General features: G+C 39.5%; 2 protein-coding genes across 6 annotated transcripts; one reads left to right on the forward strand and one right to left on the reverse strand.

The window, feature by feature from the left end:
* The first annotated feature begins 2,748 nt into the window (after positions 1–2,748).
* LOC122842775 (cytochrome c oxidase subunit 5B, mitochondrial) lies at positions 2,749–4,488 on the forward strand. The gene is made up of 4 exons (XM_044136929.1): positions 2,749–2,945; positions 3,371–3,441; positions 4,085–4,184; positions 4,267–4,488. Exons 1-4 carry the CDS (start codon positions 2,843–2,845, stop codon positions 4,377–4,379), a joined length of 387 nt encoding a protein of 128 aa, XP_043992864.1. The 5' UTR covers positions 2,749–2,842; the 3' UTR covers positions 4,380–4,488.
* A 911-nt stretch (positions 4,489–5,399) lies between these two features.
* herc4 (HECT and RLD domain containing E3 ubiquitin protein ligase 4) lies at positions 5,400–17,364 on the reverse strand. Of its 5 annotated transcripts, none has more exons than XM_044136916.1 (24): positions 17,188–17,363; positions 15,532–15,790; positions 15,297–15,456; positions 13,826–13,902; positions 13,528–13,749; positions 13,367–13,458; positions 12,363–12,493; positions 12,128–12,282; positions 11,910–11,986; positions 11,660–11,784; positions 11,484–11,543; positions 11,296–11,407; positions 10,045–10,234; positions 9,229–9,401; positions 9,037–9,156; positions 8,786–8,884; positions 8,535–8,702; positions 7,829–7,972; positions 7,363–7,529; positions 7,219–7,285; positions 7,053–7,135; positions 6,783–6,966; positions 6,292–6,394; positions 5,400–6,204 (listed from the first exon to the last, which is right to left on the reverse strand). In XM_044136916.1, exons 2-24 carry the CDS (start codon positions 15,755–15,757, stop codon positions 5,996–5,998), a joined length of 3,144 nt encoding a protein of 1,047 aa, XP_043992851.1. In that variant the 5' UTR covers positions 15,758–15,790; positions 17,188–17,363; the 3' UTR covers positions 5,400–5,995. The 5 variants fall into 5 exon arrangements, with proteins under 5 accessions (XP_043992851.1, XP_043992852.1, XP_043992849.1 ...); XM_044136917.1 differs by having other exon boundaries at positions 15,297–15,451; positions 15,527–15,790; XM_044136914.1 differs by having other exon boundaries at positions 13,367–13,749; positions 17,188–17,364.
* Between the last annotated feature and the right edge of the window lie 1,410 nt (positions 17,365–18,774).

Raw genomic sequence — 18,774 nt, forward strand, 5'->3', positions numbered from 1 at the left:
AAATATCTTCTATAATACAGACTCAGAGGAATCCAGGTGAAGAAATAACATGAGTTTTAATTTGGAGACTGTGGGAGAAAAGCTCAAGTTCTGCTCCAAAAAGAGAACCAACAATCGGGATATTAGAGATTTCATTTATTTCATAATAAAAAGTATAAAACTCGCATATATTAATTACATATTGCACCTTGTCAAATTCCCTTAAAGTCTTGGAGGAACTTTGCTTCACAGTTCTCTGGAGGCTTGGGGTTGTCTACCTTTTCCCTAATACAGTTTTTCCTTCCACTTTTCACAAAAAGCTTGGAGATGGTACGCTCAACGAGCAGTTAATTTGAAATGACCTTTGGGCTGATGACCCGAATTCTGATAATTGTAGTACTTTTATTTGTTTAGATATTCTTCTATAAATATGAAAATGTATTTTTATCCTAATCCCAATAAAACTTCGACCTGCAAAAAAGGACATAAATCCTGAAGGAGAATCAGGAAGAGAAAAGCAGAGCAGTGATAGTTGCTGTTTGTGTTGTTGTCCAGTTGGAGGCGCTGTGTTGTGAGCAAACAGCAGTAATTTAGTTGTTGATTTGCAGTAAATGTGTTTCCTGGTTTCAAGCTCCGTTGATGAGGCAGAGTGTTTATCAGTCAGTCAGGAGGAGCAGACGCAGTAAAAAGACTGAGTCTCGCTGTATTACTCAGGCTGCGCTACAGCGTCTATTCACAGGCGCGATCCCACTACTGAGCGGCACGGGGGCTTTGGCCTGCTCCGTTCCCGACCTGGGCCGGTGCACCCCTCCTTAGACGACCTGGTGGTCCCGGGCTCCCCCAGGAGCACCATATCGATACCGAACTTAGTGCGGACACCCGATCGGCATAGTGCACTGCAGCTCAGAGCTCCTGAGCTCAAACGATCCGCCAGCCTCAGCCTCCCGGTAGCTTGGATTACAGGCGCGCGCCACCGCACCCGGCGAAACTCGCCACCGCTTTTACCGGATTTAGCTTTGATCCTGCTGATGACGTCATCACGAGAAATAATCGACCTGGTTTTATTTTATTAAACTGATATGAAATTAATTTTCATTCTGATTATTCTGTTTTTGTTATTTATATGAACCAAAACAAAGACTTGGCTTTGATGACACCTTGATTTGATCCTTCGCTTCTTCCTTTACAAAACCAACCAACGTGGTTCCAGTGTTAAAGTTGTTTCTTTGGAAACCGTTGTCCAGGGGATGTACTGATCTGCCAGACACAATTTCACATCAGTTTATACATGCTGAACATATAACTAGATATTCCTTATAGGAATATCTATTATTTACTGTAATTTGCATTAGGACAAGAAGCTTCGGGAAATTGGATCACTGAGAAACAGCCCAGTTCTCAGTTTGTTCATTCCATCAGTATTCATTATCTGTAAGTCATGCCAATTAAAATAACAAGACATAATAAGACAAGATAAGACAATTTATTAGTCTCCAGTAAGAGAAATGTGTCTGGGAATATGGCTTAGAATATTTCAGTGATGAATGAGTATTTTCACTTTCTGTTATTTGAAACAAAAATATTGAACTTCTTCAGTTGGTTTACCATCAGCCCTCGCTATGTGCGCAGAACTGTGATCATTGTATATTTTCACCCCACCAGGTTCTGTCAATGAACAATAAATCCGGTAAAAGCGGTGGAGAACGTCGCCGGGTGCGGTGGCGCGCGCCTGTAATCCAAGCTACCGGGAGGCTGAGGCTGGCGGATCGTTTGAGCTCAGGAGCTCTGAGCTGCAGTGCACTATGCCGATCGGGTGTCCGCACTAAGTTCGGTATCGATATGGTGCTCCTGGGGGAGCCCGGGACCACCAGGTCGTCCAAGGAGGGGTGCACCGGCCCAGGTCGGGAACGGAGCAGGTCAAAGCCCCCGTGCCGCTCAGTAGTGGGATCGCGCCTGTGAATAGACGCTGTAGCGCAGCCTGAGTAATACAGCGAGACTCAGTCTTTTTACTGCGTCTGCTCCTCCTGACTGACTGATAAACACTCTGCCTCATCAACGGAGCTTGAAACCAAGAACACATTTACTGCAAATCAACAACTAAATTACTGCTGTTTGCTCACAACACAGCGCCTCCAACTGGACAACAACACAAACAGCAACTATCACTGCTCTGCTTTTCTCTTCCTGATTCTCCTTCAGGATTTATGTCCTTTTTAGGCGGCCAAAATTAAAAAAAATGTTTTCTTCTCTCATAGGTCATGAAAAACAGTAAAACATTCTTAATCTTTATAAAATACAAGAATATCTAAAGAAACAAAATGCCTTACTAAAAATTTCCAACTATTCCACTGTTATTCGGGTGGATAAATATAAAACAATTGAGTGAAGTTAACATGTTTTTGCCAAAAGAAGAGTGAAAATTTTAAAGTGGTGCCTTAAAAAATTAATTATTGTGAAAAACACTTTTTTATCAGTCATATCAAGATCAATTTTTGAAAAGGATATTTTGAAGAGAAATGTAAGGCTTCTGAAAAATATGTTAATTTCTGTGCATTTGATACTATTTACAAGGAATAAATGCTTTCAATATTTCGATTTATGGTGTATAATATCACATTATTCAACGTCATTTAATTTTTTTTCTGTCTATATTTGTTTATTCGTGGTTAGATTTGAGTTTTCTGATCCTTTTAACGCGGTTGTTCATTGGACCGCCCTCCCTAAATATCCATTGGCTGCCGCAGCCATAACTTTCGCTCCCATTGGTCAGTCGTATCGGGGTCATTTTAGTCCAGCTCTCAGCAGTGTCACAGTCAGGTCATTATCTTTACCTGAGTGGAACCGAACCAGCACCAGAACCAGCATGGCGGCCCGCCTTCTTCTCCGCACCTGCCCGCTGAGAGTCCTCCAGCTGAGGGGGGGCACCGCGGCGAGGCCGCTGCAGCGAGCCATGGCCTCTGCTGGGGGTAAGAAAATATATTTATAGCCGGGGAGTCACTCTGCTCCACTGCTGGGAAAACTCAGCCGTGACTCGGTGTCGATCTGGGTGAATGTTCCATGCTAGAAACTGCGTCAATTTCAGTTTTCTAATGATAAACTGCGCATTTTCTCCGCTCTGTGGAAGATCATGAACCACTTAATTGTCATTATGTTGTATTTCATGTGTTTAAATGAACGTGGCAACAGTTGGGACAGTAATGAAGGTCATTTGGACTTTGTGCTGCGGCCTTTGATAGACCCACCTCCTTGGCAACTTTCCCTGGATTGCAGCCAGCTTCCCTGCTGATTGGAGGGAAGGTGTCCAGTGACAAAGTTCGCATTTATTGCCACCAAACTATTTAACCACCTGCTCTATTTCAGCTTATTGACGCACCGTTTTTTTTCTTCCCAGGAATCCCAACAGATGAGGAGCAGGCGACCGGACTGGAGCGACGCACCCTGCAGGCCCTCAAACAAGGAAAAGTGAGTTTCTGATCCATGTTTTCTGGTACAAGAGTTCCCAAAATTTTGCCATGGCTCACCAAAAAGCATTAATCTCTGGACCAGGCGCCTTTACCACAACAACCACCTTTAGAATGTTTCTATTCACTACTAATTAACTATTACTTTAATAATAATGTATTAATTAAGATGCCAGGATTTATGCTGTCTCATAACTACTGATTTTAGTAGGTACAAATCTTTCTGCAGGGAAAAGATTTCTCACATATTATGACTTTATTACCAGATATTTCAAATTTTTATCACAATTTTATAATTTCTAACAAAATATGTAATATTATCTTAATCACATGAAATGTAATTTTATTCTCATAGTTCTTAAGTTTTTTTTTTTTTTTTTTGCTTTCTATGGAGTAAAGCAGCTTGATGAGTTTGATTGGCAGCCAATCAGAAAAATAGCATCAGAAATAACATTTAAATATTTTTTAGCTTGCATTTCATTAAATAATTATTGAATAACATAAAGATTTTAAAAATTCTGGAGTTAAATTTTCTTAGTTTTGCATTTTTTTTATCTTCCCTTAAACTTTCTGAGGCTCCGTCTCTGAGCTGTTTTGGTAAACAGTGGTGTATTTTGCTTGATCTTATTTTCTGATTTTCACAGGATCCCTACAGCATCCTGAAGCCCAAACATTACACCGGCACCAAGACAGACCCTCACATCGTCCCCAGTATTGGAAACAAGAGGCTGGTCGGCTGTCTCTGTAAGAAACTTCTATATAAATTTATTCCATGTTGCATAACTACGCTAAATTTGAGTGAGTTTTCTGTTTTTTCTTGTTGCAGGTGAGGAAGACAACACTGCTATCGTGTGGTTCTGGCTCCATGAGGGAGAACCCCAGCGGTGTCCTGAATGTGGGTCCCACTACAAGCTGGTCCATCACGAACTGCCCCATTAGGGCCTCTGTGTGCCACAACGCCAACACTGGACAGCCATGTTGTCCTTCAGTGGAATGCCACGTAACATGTACAGTTTATCATTAAAATTAAAATGTGTAAGAAAAAGAATTGAGTTCCTGTTTGAGGAAAAAAAAACAAAAAAAAACTGAATCAGACCAAAGAAACAGAATCGCGTCCAACAAAGCGTGACTTTCATACTGATGCGTATGCATAGAAGAGCGTTGATGTCACACATCGATAGATGCCTTGTCTATGGAAGTAATTGATGCCGCATGGATCAATTTTAATTATTGAGAGCCGATAGTACTCTAATAAAATCATAAGATTAAGGAAAATGGTATTAAAAGTACATCTAATAGTGTTGACAGATTCTATGAAACAGGTCAAAATTATTACAAAAAAAAGAGGAATAAATCAATTTTTTGAGTAAAAAGATCATAATTGGTATTTTAGACCGCTATAAGAAAGTCACATGCACATGGGCACAAGCGAAAAATAGATTTGTGTTGCATTTCTTGACTTGGATATAGTTTTGGAAAAAAAAGTTTGCTAAACGATTAGCGATGCACAATTTATCGGTATCAGCTTTGATATCCATTGATGTTCTTTTTAAAAAAATATCAGTAGTGGTCCAAAGCAACTGAAATATTTGTTTTGGTCGCGTAATGGTGATGCAGTACAGAATCGAGGGTTGATTAACTGAGAAGCAAATTAGTCGATGCAATATTAATATGATCAACTCAATTTTCACATCAATGCATTTCTAGAAATGTCAATTTCTGCAAGTAATTTGGAGTTCACTTAAAAACAGTGAACAGGCCTTTGCATTTTTGGAACAATGCAAATTTCCAACTTTTTTTGTAAATTAAGCTGTTTTTGTATTATTTTATCAAGCAACAAAACAATACAGAGTGCAAAATGCTCAAAACTATTTAAAGTCCAGAAAAATTTGGTTTGTGAAAATACTGACATTTTTTCCTTTGCAACAATTAAAATACTTAAATTACAATTTTATAGTATTAAAGAAAAAATAATGACAGAACTCCTGTTAACCACCAACTTTAACCACTCACACCTCCTCCAAGAGGGATTTTTATTAGTGGCTGTACTTTATTTTTAATCTGTGGATTGTTTAAGGCATACAGCCAATAAAACAAAGTCCACAATCAAACGCTTCTCAGTTTGTGCAGATTCAAACATTTGCTGAACACAACTACTGTGAAATACAGCGACCGACTCCGAACACGATGTCACGTCTCGGATTAGAGCACATCTTTGGATTTATGGGTGAGATCACTTCCTGTTTTGATGCCCGTTAGAACCACCGGATTGTATGTTTTAAGCTTTTTGCTGCTGTTTCACTGTTTCTTACAGGAGTTGTGTTTCAGAGCTTTTCATGGTACACAGCAGTAGTCTGCCTCATCACACTTGCGTCTTCCAAACATGAATAAAAGCATATCTACATAGTCATATATCACAGCTGATATTAATCCTAATATGGAAATACTGTGATGGCAAGAACTAAGTTTGTAAAATGGGACTCCTCTCTCCAGCCAGTGAGCGATGTGGGAATGTGTTCGCCATCAACAGTCGGAGCTCCAGTCCTCTTCCTGCATCAGGCCAGGTTGAAGCCTTGATTGTGATCTATCGCTTGTAAAAGCTTCTCTCTCAGCGTTTCTATACTCGAGTACTTGGGAAGGTCCAACAGGTTGAAGCAGGTGTGGGCTACAGGCAGGTAATGCTCCCCTCCGCCGGTCGGCTGGATCACCAGCTTCAGGCTTTTCATGCCCAGGATGGGGATGCGGTCGCTTCCTGTGAGGAACACTGGAGAAACGGGGACAACGTGAATTCTGCTGGCTGAGGGGAACCGTCTTTATCGGGTTTAAAGCTCAGACGATTCATCAAACTTACATAGAAACAGTTTCTTCTTCTCCAACGGAAGCTCGTGGAAGACCTCCCAGAAGAGCTTTATGGTTGGATGTTCGGCCCAGTATTCTCCTTTATACTCAGTGCTCTGCAGAACCAAAGTCAGAATTATTCCTGCTAGGACTTTCCACAGTGATGTTACACACACAGCGCTTTGAAAACGTGTTGAACTTTTCCACATTTTGTCACATTACAAAACCCAAACATAGCAAAGGATTGTACTGGGATTTTCTGATTGACCAACATTTGTGTTTAGTTGAATCTCCAGACAGATCTGAAGCATTGCTGTCATAACTGAAGTGAAGGATTTTTTAGGTCTGTTTTTCATGATTTTTCCTGAAAGTGGCTCCCCTGAAAGGTTCCGTTAGTCCATCACAAAGAAATCCCCATAAACAAAACTGAATTTTGCAGTGTGACAGAATGTGAAAAGGTATGAATACTTTTATAAAGAACGGTGGGAGGTTGTGAAAGGTCACCTTCTCCAGCTCTGTCCAGTCATAGTTGGTGTTACCAATGATCATAGCTTGCAGTTCGCTCGGCTGGAACAGATCTAAAACCCTCCCACCGCACACTTTGTGGAAACCTGAGTAGAATCCCTCAAACAGCGGAGCCACCGACTTGTTAAAGACGTAATCCACGTAGGCGTCCACAAACTCCTGCCTAGAACAAACATTGTCATGGTAAAATGAAACCCTGAGGACTCCCACATCAGCTAATGGATAATAAGACAGCCAAGACGTTTTTACCGGTTTGACTTATTGACATTAATGTTTTCACCGTTTGGCACCAACTCCAGCACCTCAGTGGCTCCGTAGTTATCCTCTGTGATCTGGAAAACAAGCAGCTGCACTTTTAAAATGTTTTCTCTCAAGGACTGAATTATTTACCTGTTTTCAACAAACCTTAACTTACAGTGAAATTCAAACAGAAAGTGTCTTCAATGTCATCTTCAGTGTAGTCCAGTAGTTCCTGCAGGCTCCTGGTTTAAGATCGTACCACAGAACGGTCAAAACAGGCAGAATTAAATATTCTGATGGACTCTAGATAAACACAAACCTTCCCACGTCTGGCATGAGCTCCTTCAGGTCTTCCAACGTTGGTTTCCTCTTCAGGAGCTTTTTGTAGAGCGCCAGAGGGAAGTTGAGCTCTACGATGGTGAAGTTGTAGATGGCCAGACCACAGATGACCCCGATGAGGTTAAACAGGTCAAAGTCCTCGAACGTCTGCAGCGGTAAGCAGAGATGGGAAAAGATTTAACAGAGCTGCTCTTCAGACACCCCAAAGTCAATGATGATGGATCCTTACTGTCAATGTTAGCACAGCTGCTAACAGCGATGCTCATTTTTTACTACGGGCTTTAATGGTTTTGATAACTTTGAAAACATTTAGAGCACTTAGCTTCCCCTAAATGAATTTTTACAGATAAATTCTAAAAGGCTAATTTACATGGTTATTTTGTAAACTTTGTGTGTTGAAGTTTATCATCATCATCATCATCATCATCACCACCGAGCGCTCTGACCTTGTGTGCAAACCAGATGAGTCTGGATTCCTCGTAGTAGCGAAACATCCCATATTTGGGATCCAGCAGCTCCTTCATGATCAGGAGGAAGAACTCTTTCCTGACTCCTCCAGCATCAACTGCATCTTCTCCCACAAAGATCACCTGCAATGGAGCCCACAAGACAGTAAAAAAACTATAATTTAACTAAATATTGAGACTTTTAAAAATTTTACATCACAGTACAAGATCCATGGCAGTAGTACATTACATTAGTGGAAAAAAACCCATAGTACTGTGGGTTAATGAATGAATATTAATAAGTGTGTGAGAGTGATGAACAGAATCACATCATCAGTGTGTGAATAATAATAGTGACAATAATAATAAATCAAATTATCTGTAAACTTGCAGTGGATTAATTAATAAAGTTAAAAAGTTATTTCTACTAGGTGGACTTTGTTAGATTATATTCAGGAATTAGTATTACTTTATTCAGATTTTTTAATGTACTTTCCTTTTTTGAGATTGTAAAAAGTTACACAAAAAACTCCTGTTTTCCACTGATTCTCATCCAATCAGATTCTAAAGACATGACTAAGAATCTGCACTGATTAATTCATACAAACTTTGTATGAATTAATGTTAAATTCATACAAACTTTGCTATTAAATCATCCAACTTTTGCAGAGTTTCTTCTATAAACGTTGATGTGAGCGATGTTTACCTTCAGTGGTTTCTTGTAGTCGACGTTCTTGGACTTCCTGAGGACCTCCATGGTGTCGCCCACGATGTTCTCCCTGCGAACGATGAGGATGAGGCAGGGGTTGACCGACTCCACAGCGGGCAGGAACATGGAGCTGAAGTTCTGCAGCTGCGCCTGATCCACCGCCATCTGGTGTTCACACACAGGTTGAGGTAAAACGGGCCCAGGTGGGTTGGTTCAGTACAGAGATCCAGCAGAACTGCAGTAGATACCTGCATCTGTATGACGGCGTCTGTCTGAAGCAGCGCCGTCTTCGCCTGAGCATCGAAGACGAAGGGATACCTGCAGAGAGTCACCACACCGTCGCGGCCCTGAGGACACAAACACACATCAACAATGAAGGCGTTTAACAGGAAGTAGATATGTCTTTTTTGGAAAAGAAAGGAGGAAAAAAAAACAAATCAGAGATTTAATAACAAGGTGTGAAAACCTCCAGGGTGAGAATACTTCCCCTCTGACTCACCATGGGGTACATCTGCCTCTGAATCCAGGTGACGTAGTCGTTCCTGATGTCGATCAGGTCGTCCAGCTCGTGGATGTAGAACTTGTCGTACTGGATGATGCTTCCTGATTTCTCGTTCACCTTCAGAGAGCAGCAGAGTGAAAGCAGAGAAAACCCGGCAGCGGGAGAACCAGTCACCAAACCTTCTCTCACCTTGTGCAGAATCTCCAGGAAGCGGAGCGAAGTGTCCACGAAGCAGGTGAAGATCCGCTGCTCGGCCGGAGGAATGCCCATTTTGTGCATCTGGAGCAGAAACACAACGACGTCCTTGTAGATGTCGACCAGCCGCTGAAAGAACAGCGGCTCGAATGTGGACCACCAGTTCCCTGAAGCCATAAAAAAAACCAACAATCTGAGACAAAGATGGCTCCACTCATCAACATAAGCTTCAGTCGGCGTGAAGAAACGTTCTGCATGTTTTCAGGTACAAAACAGAAATGTATTTATTCATGAACCTGAATGAATCAGTGTTGCTACAGTGCTGGTATGGCATTACGTGAATAACATTTTTAATTTATGCTTTACTGTTACTGTTACTAGGCTGATCAGAGTGACTGCAAATTTTTACTATGAATCCATGACCTGCTGATCTGTATATCAGCTCATTTCCACCATGAAAGAAAGTCCAACAGGAAGTCAAAACTATGAATTTTAAAGTCATAATGATTATAACATAATTAGAACTATTGTTTTCAAAATAATGACTTTAAACTTGACATTATAACTTCAAAAATTCAAATTATGAATTTAAAACTTAGAATTATAAATGTAAAACTCTAAATTATGACCTGAAAACCTCAGAATTATGGCTTTAAAACAAAAATTTCACTTCTAAACTGGTAATCATGACTTATTCTCATAGTTGTGACTTTTTTAACTGCAAATTATGACTTCCAGTTGGGTTTTTACTCTTTCTTTCAATCTGACTGGGGTGAGAAATGAGCTTCAGTGAGTATGAAGGGAACCAACCTAAAACCTTCAGCGGCGCCTCCTTGAGGCCGACGACGCATTTGGCAAAGGGGATGGTGATGGTGATGTAGTTGCTGCGGTCGCTGAACAAAGGGCTTTCAGGCAGCGACAGGTAGAGCCTCAACGCCTCGATGTCCGGAGGAGAGCTGCTCAGTTTGGGAATCAGCTCCTTCTCCAGGCTGGCAGCAACCTGAGGCACAAAACACCAACGACGGGCCGGTTACAGTTACTGAGGATGGACCGGATCCATCAGGGACGAGTTCAGGCCACAAAGCAGCACAACGACACATTTAGACTGGAAATGATGCTCAGAGTTTTTAGTTTTTATTCAATTGTTGTATCTTATTTCTACCCGTTGATAATCTTATTTATTTACCTCAAGTTAGTTTTGCGTGTATTTCTGCTGCTTAGGATTTGTTTGTATTGTTTATAGTTTTGCACCAAAAGCATTAATTTATTATAAAAGTAAATGAAAAGGGATTTGAAATAAAAGTCCATAATTTAACATTTATAGACTAAGAAACATATTAAATATATTATATTCATTTACATTGCTGTGGCTGTATGCATACTTTAGTGTATGTGATTGTGCGTATGTATATGTACACATATTTATAAACACATCTGTATTTTTTGTATATATATTCATATTTATATTTTGTAGTTTAGCTTGTGTGTTGTTGTTTTTTTCTACACTGTTCTGTTTTTTATTCTGTAGTTTTTCAAATTTCTGTTACTCCTTCTGTCAAGGCAGCTTACATTTCAGAAATGTGGAATTAAAGGATTATTTTATAATAAAAAACAGTATATTATAGCGGTAACAGTACACAGAATTCATGGTTTCTTTGCACTCTGAACAAGAGAGAATTATGCAAATATTTCTGATGTTTTTATTATAACTTTCATCAACAGTAAAAGAATCTTTCAATTCCTGAAATTCATCTGACTTATCATTATGCTCTAAAACTTTTAAAGAAGTTGAAAGTATAGAACCGAGTGGAAATTTGGTTGATATTTCTCCAGCATATATTCCCAGTTGTACCTGAATGCAGCATGAGCAGCTGTTGGAGAGATCCAGTCTGTTTACCTTTTGTTTAATTGTTTTTAAATTAAGAATAAAAAAAGCTACTTATTATTCTTCCAAAATAAATGATGACATTTTTTTTACTTCATCCTGTGGTCACAAATGAAACATTTGTCTTCCTATCTGTTCTGTGACGTCGATGCAGATCGGTTCTGTTCTTGACTGACCTGCTGAGAAATCTTGGGGTGGTCCTGCTGGATCAGTCTGTGGAGAAGCAGCCGGGCCATGTTCATATCCACCCCAGAATATTTACTGCTGGTACTGAAGTGACCCGGGTGACTGAGCAGAAGGAAAAAGCAGCTATAAAGCGAGCGATGAGACTAAAAGGTGGAGAAGGTTTGGTTCTGTTGATTACCTGGTGGACAGAAACGAGCCGTTCAGGCAGCTGGCAGAGGAGAACACCAGGTCGATCTCACTGCAGGAAGCAGACAGAGTCATTATTAACATGGTGCAACAAAACCTGCAAACTGAGCTGAGAAGATTTCACTCATAGGAACGTCAGGGCAGGAGAAATCTGAGTGACTGATTTACTTGGACACGTCGACTGGGAGTCTTCCTGGTGAGTTGTTCAGCCATTTCTGTACGGTCGCCTCATTCAGGGTGCAAATCCTTCTTTGAGGATCTTGTTCTGTCAGATTTTCCATGTCCTGAGGTTCCTAGAATAAAGACAGGAAGAACCACAACAGCTTATGTTGATATAATCCATCAGGTTTGAAAAACCTTTAAATAAGTTTTTAAAGACAAGCTAAAATAATTTAATTAAAGAGGACAGTTTACTTACATTATTGCTGCAATAATGAGCAAAGCTCTGATCTCCTCCGGCGTAAATCCTTTTGACCAAGCAGCTCTGCTCCGACTCTGGACATTAAAGCAATAATAATTAGTACAATAATAGACATATTATTCACGTAACGTTGGATTTTCATCTCATATGCTTTAATTAGCGACATTTTAAAACTGGATTGTAGATTTTCTCCAGCTTTTGTCAGGAAGTCTCACCGTTCTCCTCTGAGGGACAGGAAGTGGCCCAGGGTCCTTTAACGGGGGAGGGGCTCTTCCTGTTGCAGGTGGCGCGTGTCCCCAGCTGGCCGTTCCCTCCCAGTCCAAACGAGTAGATCTTCCCACAAGCGGGTGTGAAAGCCAGCGTGTGCTGCCTGAAGTTCAGAATGTTATGAATGTCTAAACAGACGCAGCGTTCGCATTTTATCTCTGATTTTATCATTTTATCGTTTACCTTCCACATGAAATCTGAGTGACTACATTTCCCATGAGCTCAAACACCTTCCTGGGGTTGATTTCATGGTTGGTGGAGTTATGGCCGAGCTGTCCGTATCCTCCTGCTCCAAACGTAAACACACCCCCTTCCTGTGGAAACACACAGAAACATGAGGCTGAAAACGATTAGAAACATGCAAATACAGCAGAGCGATTCTTAACGTCATCAGGTTTGTTTTCTTTGACCCAAATCTCTTAAATACGACCATCATCCATCATTTGTAGTAAGAAATAATCCATGTTCTTACAACAAGCCTGGCAGGATTCAACATAGATGAGTGATTCTCTTTCTTTTACATGTTGAGCTACAAACTTCATGTTAATGCAACGTTTCCCCTTAAAGGTGAGAACGAAGTGACTGCTGTGTGTGTCAGCACTGCAGGGGGCCTCTCATCAATTCATATACATTTTGCCATGTTTTTTGTTGCTAATGTGTAGGAGCCTGCTGCTGGCAGGGAAGAAGAACAGCAGTGAGCTCCGACAGCAAATACATTAAAAATCAGGGTTGAGAGAAAATTAAAATACACTTTATGGAACCAAAGAAAACAAGGAGAGAGTAAAACTGTGGTTTATAAGCTAATTATACGCCAACATCCTCATTAAAACTTGATGCCATGATGAATATTTGCACTGACTAAAAACTGACGAATGAACAAAAACCATTCAACTGAATTTAGGTCAAAATCTTCTAAGGGAAATTATAATGTATTTTCCAGGCACATAGTGCCATTTTACAGCACATTAAAGTAATTATGTTCCCTTCAGTTGTTACTACATATGTCAAATATGACAAAAGAAATTTGACGCCTCTGTTTCTTTAAAAAAAGTTGATTTTACGTTATACTCAACTACAGACATGAATTCATTCAGTTTTGTGTGACAGAAGTTTTCACAACCCTCAACATAAAGACTCCTGGCTGTTTGCAGATTCAAATGAAAACGTTCTGAACGGATCTAGTTGACCTTTGTGAGCACGGCCGTGTGATCTTCTCCACAGCAGACATGGATCACTCTCTGGGATCTCAGGGACTTGAGGAGAGTTGGGAAGCAGCGATCTGTTGAAGGCCAGAGGAGAATGAGACTCAAACACTCCCAGGCAGCGTACGGATTTGTAAAGCGCCCACCGTTGGTGTCGTTGACCCCCAGCTGGCCGAACTTGTTGCGGCCCCAGCCGAACACGGCTCCAGAGAGAGTGAGGGCGAAGCTGTGAGCGCCACCTGCTGCCAGCTGAGCGAAGGGAATGGCCTGCAGCGACTGGACGGCCTGAGGCGTGGCGATGCTCTGACCCGTCTGGCCCAACCCCAGCTGGCCGTATCGGTTCTGACCCCAGGAGAAGATCTGGCCGCCTGGAAACAAATGCACTGTGATGGACCGGAACCGAGACGAGGGGAAGCAGAAATAAACCAAGCAAAACGTCCTCACCTCTGGAGAGAGCGAGGGAGTGCCAGTACCCACAAGCCACTTGGGCGACCTGTACATCTGATAGACTCTTGATATTCCTGATAAAACATAAAATAAGAACACGAGCAGCAGAATGAAAACAACACATTTGATCAGACTTTACATAATAAAAGCAGAAGCAAATATTGTGTTTTTCCCCCCACAAATTTTTATGTTCTTTGTTGAAAATTGATGTGACAGAGCAACACAAAGTGGTAGTGAATAACTGTAAACTCAAATAAAATATTATAAAATATTATATAGATTTTTATTCTTTTAAAGTTTGTTAGATAAAAAAAGGTTTTTGTTGATTATTCTCTTCTCTGGTTAACTTGTCTAATGTTTTGTATTTATACTGGCTGCACTCTGAGGGACTGCAGATGGAAACTAACACTGCCATATTTTGTAATATACATTTTCTCTTTTGAAATAATCAAACTACATTAAAAGGCTAAATGGAGAAATTTGATAAGTGTGACATTTGTCTTAGTGGTGTGACTCAAAAATGTTATTCAAGTTAATTGAATGTAATAAATTAATCACATTTTTAATCAAAAGCTAAAAGACCAAATAAGCAACATTTTTAATTCAATAACTTTTTGCTGCTAAATTATTGAATAAATCAACATTTAAGCTCAAGAAGAATTTTTTTATAGTAAATCTGTTACTTAACCATCAGATTGGATGATTGTTTTATTCTAGCCATTCGGTTTTCTAACGTTTCAGGAACTGCAGATCATTGATTTAACTTGGACTTGGAAATGTGGACGCTAACATTAGCGTAAGCCTCTGTGCTGCTGCAGCATGTTTAGCTACTTTAGACTTGAATAGCTTCACTGGTGAGCTAATTCCTTTTAGCACAACTTGAACATACAAAAGTATTTGCCAGCATCCAATCAGATCGTTTCTAAAGCAAAAATTAACTCCTTGTGGTCCAAGATTAGCGGCTTTGTCGCCCATCGGTGTTGTTAGCAGACGTCGCTCATGCATCAGATTTATGGTTGTAACAGAAACACAAATATAAAGGTACTGGTTTGTTTGCAACAAACATAGAAATGAAATGCATTAAAATCTGTGTAATTAATTAATCAAAATGAACGCATTCAATTCACAGTTCATGTTACAACCTAACTTTACTAGGAAGCCCAAAAGTTACGTAACTTTTGGGCTTCATGAAGAAGTTTGAGGCCTCCAAAGAGCAGCTGCATTTTACCGACAAACATGAGGCTCGATGTTCTAACTATTTTTATTTAAGTGTGTCAGTGTGATGGGTAAATACAAATAAAACTTCATTTTTTCAGTGAATAAATAAATAAATGTTTTAGAAAACTATGCATTAGATTCTTGCACTGTAATATTGATTTGCCAGCTTGTATTGGTTTGTCACATAAAATCCCAACAAATTTCTGCTGCAGAGAAAAAACTCATTTTAACAGAAAGTCACTAGATCTACCTTGGAACTCGAATACATTCTTCAAAGTTATTTAGACCCAGCTGTCCGTCTGAGCCGAGCCCCCAGGAGAAAACCTGGCCTTTGTCGTTGAAGGCCAGCGTGTGCGACTCTCCGCAGCACAGAGCCACAATAATCTGTGCGTCCAAGGCCACGACCTGCTCTGATAGAAGACACGGTTCAGGTTTTTATGAGCAGAGGCCGACGGAACCAGACAAAAACCATGAACGCACCCAACCTGGTTTCTTCCTGGACTTGTCGTGACCCAGCTGGCCCAGGTCGTTGCAGCCGCAGGTGTAGACGGTCCCATCGTCCAGCAGGAAGGCCGTGTGTCTGCGGCCGCAGCCAACGTCGCTCACTCGCTTCCCGTGGAAAAACTCACACCTCCGCGGCTCAACTACGATCTCTTCATCGATCCCGCCCAGGCCGAGCTGTCCGTAGGAGGCGTTTCCCCAGCACAGCATGGTGGCTCACCGCGCTGCAGGATACACTTCAACCTGCAAAAGTAACATCATTATAGCTTCATAAAGCACAGAAAGAAAAGCAATAATCACTGGCTAATTATTTTGATTTATATATAATGGAAAAAGAGCTAAAACAGTTAATCATGATGAATCGATTATTGAAATAATCACCAAGTAATTTTGTAATTATTCATTAACCAGCATAAACCAAGTCAACAAAATATCATTTGCTGAAAGAACATCTTCAGAGCAGGAATTAAGCAAAAACTGTATAAAAATATAACATTTTCCATAAAAACATAAAAAACCTTTGTCTGTAAATATGTTTTGCCAAAAACTCTACCTAAATCTCTTAATAATAATAAATACTTTTATCTAATGCACCCTGTACTTCGTTGGGGCTCCTTTTGCATGAACAGGCATAGAACTGCACCTACATGGTGCAGTTCTATGCCTGTTTTAAAGTGCTATATATAAATAAATTTGACATAACTTATATATTTGAACGTGATGAAATCCAGTGGACCAACACCAGCAGAGGTCATAGTTTGGTGGAAACTTTGAGCAGTTTGGATTCTCTGCCTTAATAATCTCAATTTCTGAATGAAATTATACATTTATTTTCATCTGAAAATAAAACACTACTAGTTCTGTAAACATTGGTGTGTGGTTGATCTGGAGGCTCTGGCACGCCTGGTACTCCAAAGTCAATGCTGCTTGAGCACATTTTACTTCCAGGTGATAATGACTGTCTACTGTCTATCTGTCAAAGCAGTTGTTTTCATGGTTGAGTAAAGCCTAACATTCCTGAATGAATGAATGGTATTAATATGTCAATAAATTAACTTTATGGTTATATTCTAACCTATAGACATGCACCTACATACAGGCTTTAAACCAATTAGCCAAGCTAATAATCAACTTTCATCCTGAAGCTTTGGACTTCTTAATCTGAGCACATTTCTGACATCATATACATAAAGATATCATAATTAACCCACTTTATATTAATAGCCAGTATTGGCAACATTCTAATAATCCAGGATTATGTTTCCTGTTATCATAGTTAGCAAGGATATTACAAGCTAGCCAGGTGAGCAATGAATGGTGCAACCTGGCCAGTTTGGCGCTTATGAAGCAGTTCACAGGTCGGTTTTCTTTAATGATAACATATAACCTATAAATCCAGTCAAAGCGTTCAACACGTGGTGTCATCGATACTTTAAGAGGTAATATTCCACCATAAGAGAGGCAGTTAGCAAGCTAAAGTGTTATAATTTAGCACGGAGTTCATTCTGGAACTCAAAGCTATCATTAACATAAACACAAAAAAATTATTTTTATTGTGTTTTTGATTTGCTAAAATATCCTCTTAAACAACTTTAAGAGCATGTTTCAGTGAACAGCTAAAGACAAGCAGTGAATCTCACCAAAAGCGGCTCCCCAAACAGCCACCCAGCCTCCCTGCGCTTCACTCTGCGGATGCTTTCAGAAATTATACACCGGACATTTTTCAGAGATTACCGTGGAAAGCTAACAATCACCTGGATGAAACTAAATCCAAAAGATCTGTCAACAACCGCTGTACGGCGCTATTAATGTAGTTTGTCAATTATTCGGAAATACAACCAACATTTCCGGTTGAACTTTAAAACATAAAAGCATTTTACTAATGTTAACAACACCAGCCGTTCATATCGGTGTTAAAAAGCACTTTCATTTACATAATTATTATTACTCTATAATTTTGTGCCAAAATGGGATTACTATGTGCCAAAAATAATAATTTTGTAAACATATGTTGAGATTTAATTTTGAAAGTTTGACAATTAAACCGGAAAAAGTACTACATTTCCGTAAACTTTGCGCTGAGTAGTAAAGAAATGTCGCGAAGCATCAGAAATGTTCTAGATGCACATCGTGCGCATGCGTGATCCCTGACGTTGTAAACGTTTTTATATACCACAGTAAAATCAATAAAACTCGCTCATATATTTCTTTGTTTCTATAACTACACCACTAAGAGACTGGTTCACTTTATGTCGTCCAGGTGGCAAAAATAGGTCTGAGTTGTTAAAGTTAGAGATTCTGACCATAGAAAAATAAAAAATAAATAAGATAAAAGCAACAATCTGAAACCAAAAGCGATATTGTTTACTTTTAGTGCGCAATCGAGCTCACATAATAAGGTAAAGTTCAGTTTTCACAAAACAACATGTATTTAATTTGAATATTTGAAAATTATTGTCATGATACATAGTACAAAATAAAAGTAATACATTGAAAATGTGTTAAAATGAGATATAAAACACTCCAAGACTAGGTTTTCTTGGTTTTATTTAAACAGATAAAATATGTTGTTGTCTTTTTCAGCAGATGATATCACCTTATGGAACAGCGCGTCTTACGGAAGAATCTGGAAATGATCTGTTGGATCTTGTTTCTGTTTTTCAAACCAAATGAGTCAGCTCGCCTTGTTTCACTGCTGTGATCATCCGGCGCCCTCTGGCGGAAATGAAATCAGGAGCGTAACAAGAACAAACTGTTCACACTAGTTTAAACATTTCCACAGAGCTGTCAGAAGTACTCAGATCTTCTCCTTAAGAAGAAGTACAGATAATGGTATGAAAAAATATTCTAGTAAAAGTAAAAGGACAGGTTGAACTGTTTAATCAATCAATCAAGTTTATTTGTATAACACATTTCAGCACATTCCCTGCTGTATTGTTTTACTAAAGTAAAAATAAAAAAGTATAGTTTTGAAATGTATTTTAGTAAAAACGTAAAAAGAATACAAAATGACTTTTGAAAAGTATAAAATACTTTGAAAGTTTTAGTCATACAAAATACATTATTTTTCTCGACAAAATAAAGAAAGACGTATTTCTGAAAGCTTTATTGTATATTTTTAAATAAGAATTTATTGAAACGTCAATCATTTTTTCTTCCACTTCACCATTATGAATTACTTTTTTCTGTTATGTAAAGTTAGAAAAGAAAAGGGTAATACAATTCAC

Source organism: Gambusia affinis, linkage group LG13, assembly GCF_019740435.1.
Source record: "Gambusia affinis linkage group LG13, SWU_Gaff_1.0, whole genome shotgun sequence".
Taxonomy (NCBI): Eukaryota; Metazoa; Chordata; class Actinopteri; order Cyprinodontiformes; family Poeciliidae; genus Gambusia; species Gambusia affinis.

Coding starts and splice junctions, on each gene's coding strand:
- LOC122842775 (XM_044136929.1), top strand. CDS start 2,843: ATGGCGGCCCGCCTTCTTCTCCGCACCTGCCCGCTGAGAGTCCTCCAG. Junction 3,442..4,084: donor AGGCCCTCAAACAAGGAAAA/GTGAGTTTCTGA, acceptor TGATTTTCACAG/GATCCCTACAGCATCCTGAA. Junction 4,185..4,266: donor GAGGCTGGTCGGCTGTCTCT/GTAAGAAACTTC, acceptor TTCTTGTTGCAG/GTGAGGAAGACAACACTGCT.
- herc4 (XM_044136914.1), bottom strand. CDS start 15,757: ATGCTGTGCTGGGGAAACGCCTCCTACGGACAGCTCGGCCTGGGCGGG. Junction 7,136..7,218: donor CTTTCTGTTTGAATTTCACT/GTAAGTTAAGGT, acceptor CTTGTTTTCCAG/ATCACAGAGGATAACTACGG. Junction 6,395..6,782: donor ACTGGACAGAGCTGGAGAAG/GTGACCTTTCAC, acceptor TTGGTTCTGCAG/AGCACTGAGTATAAAGGAGA.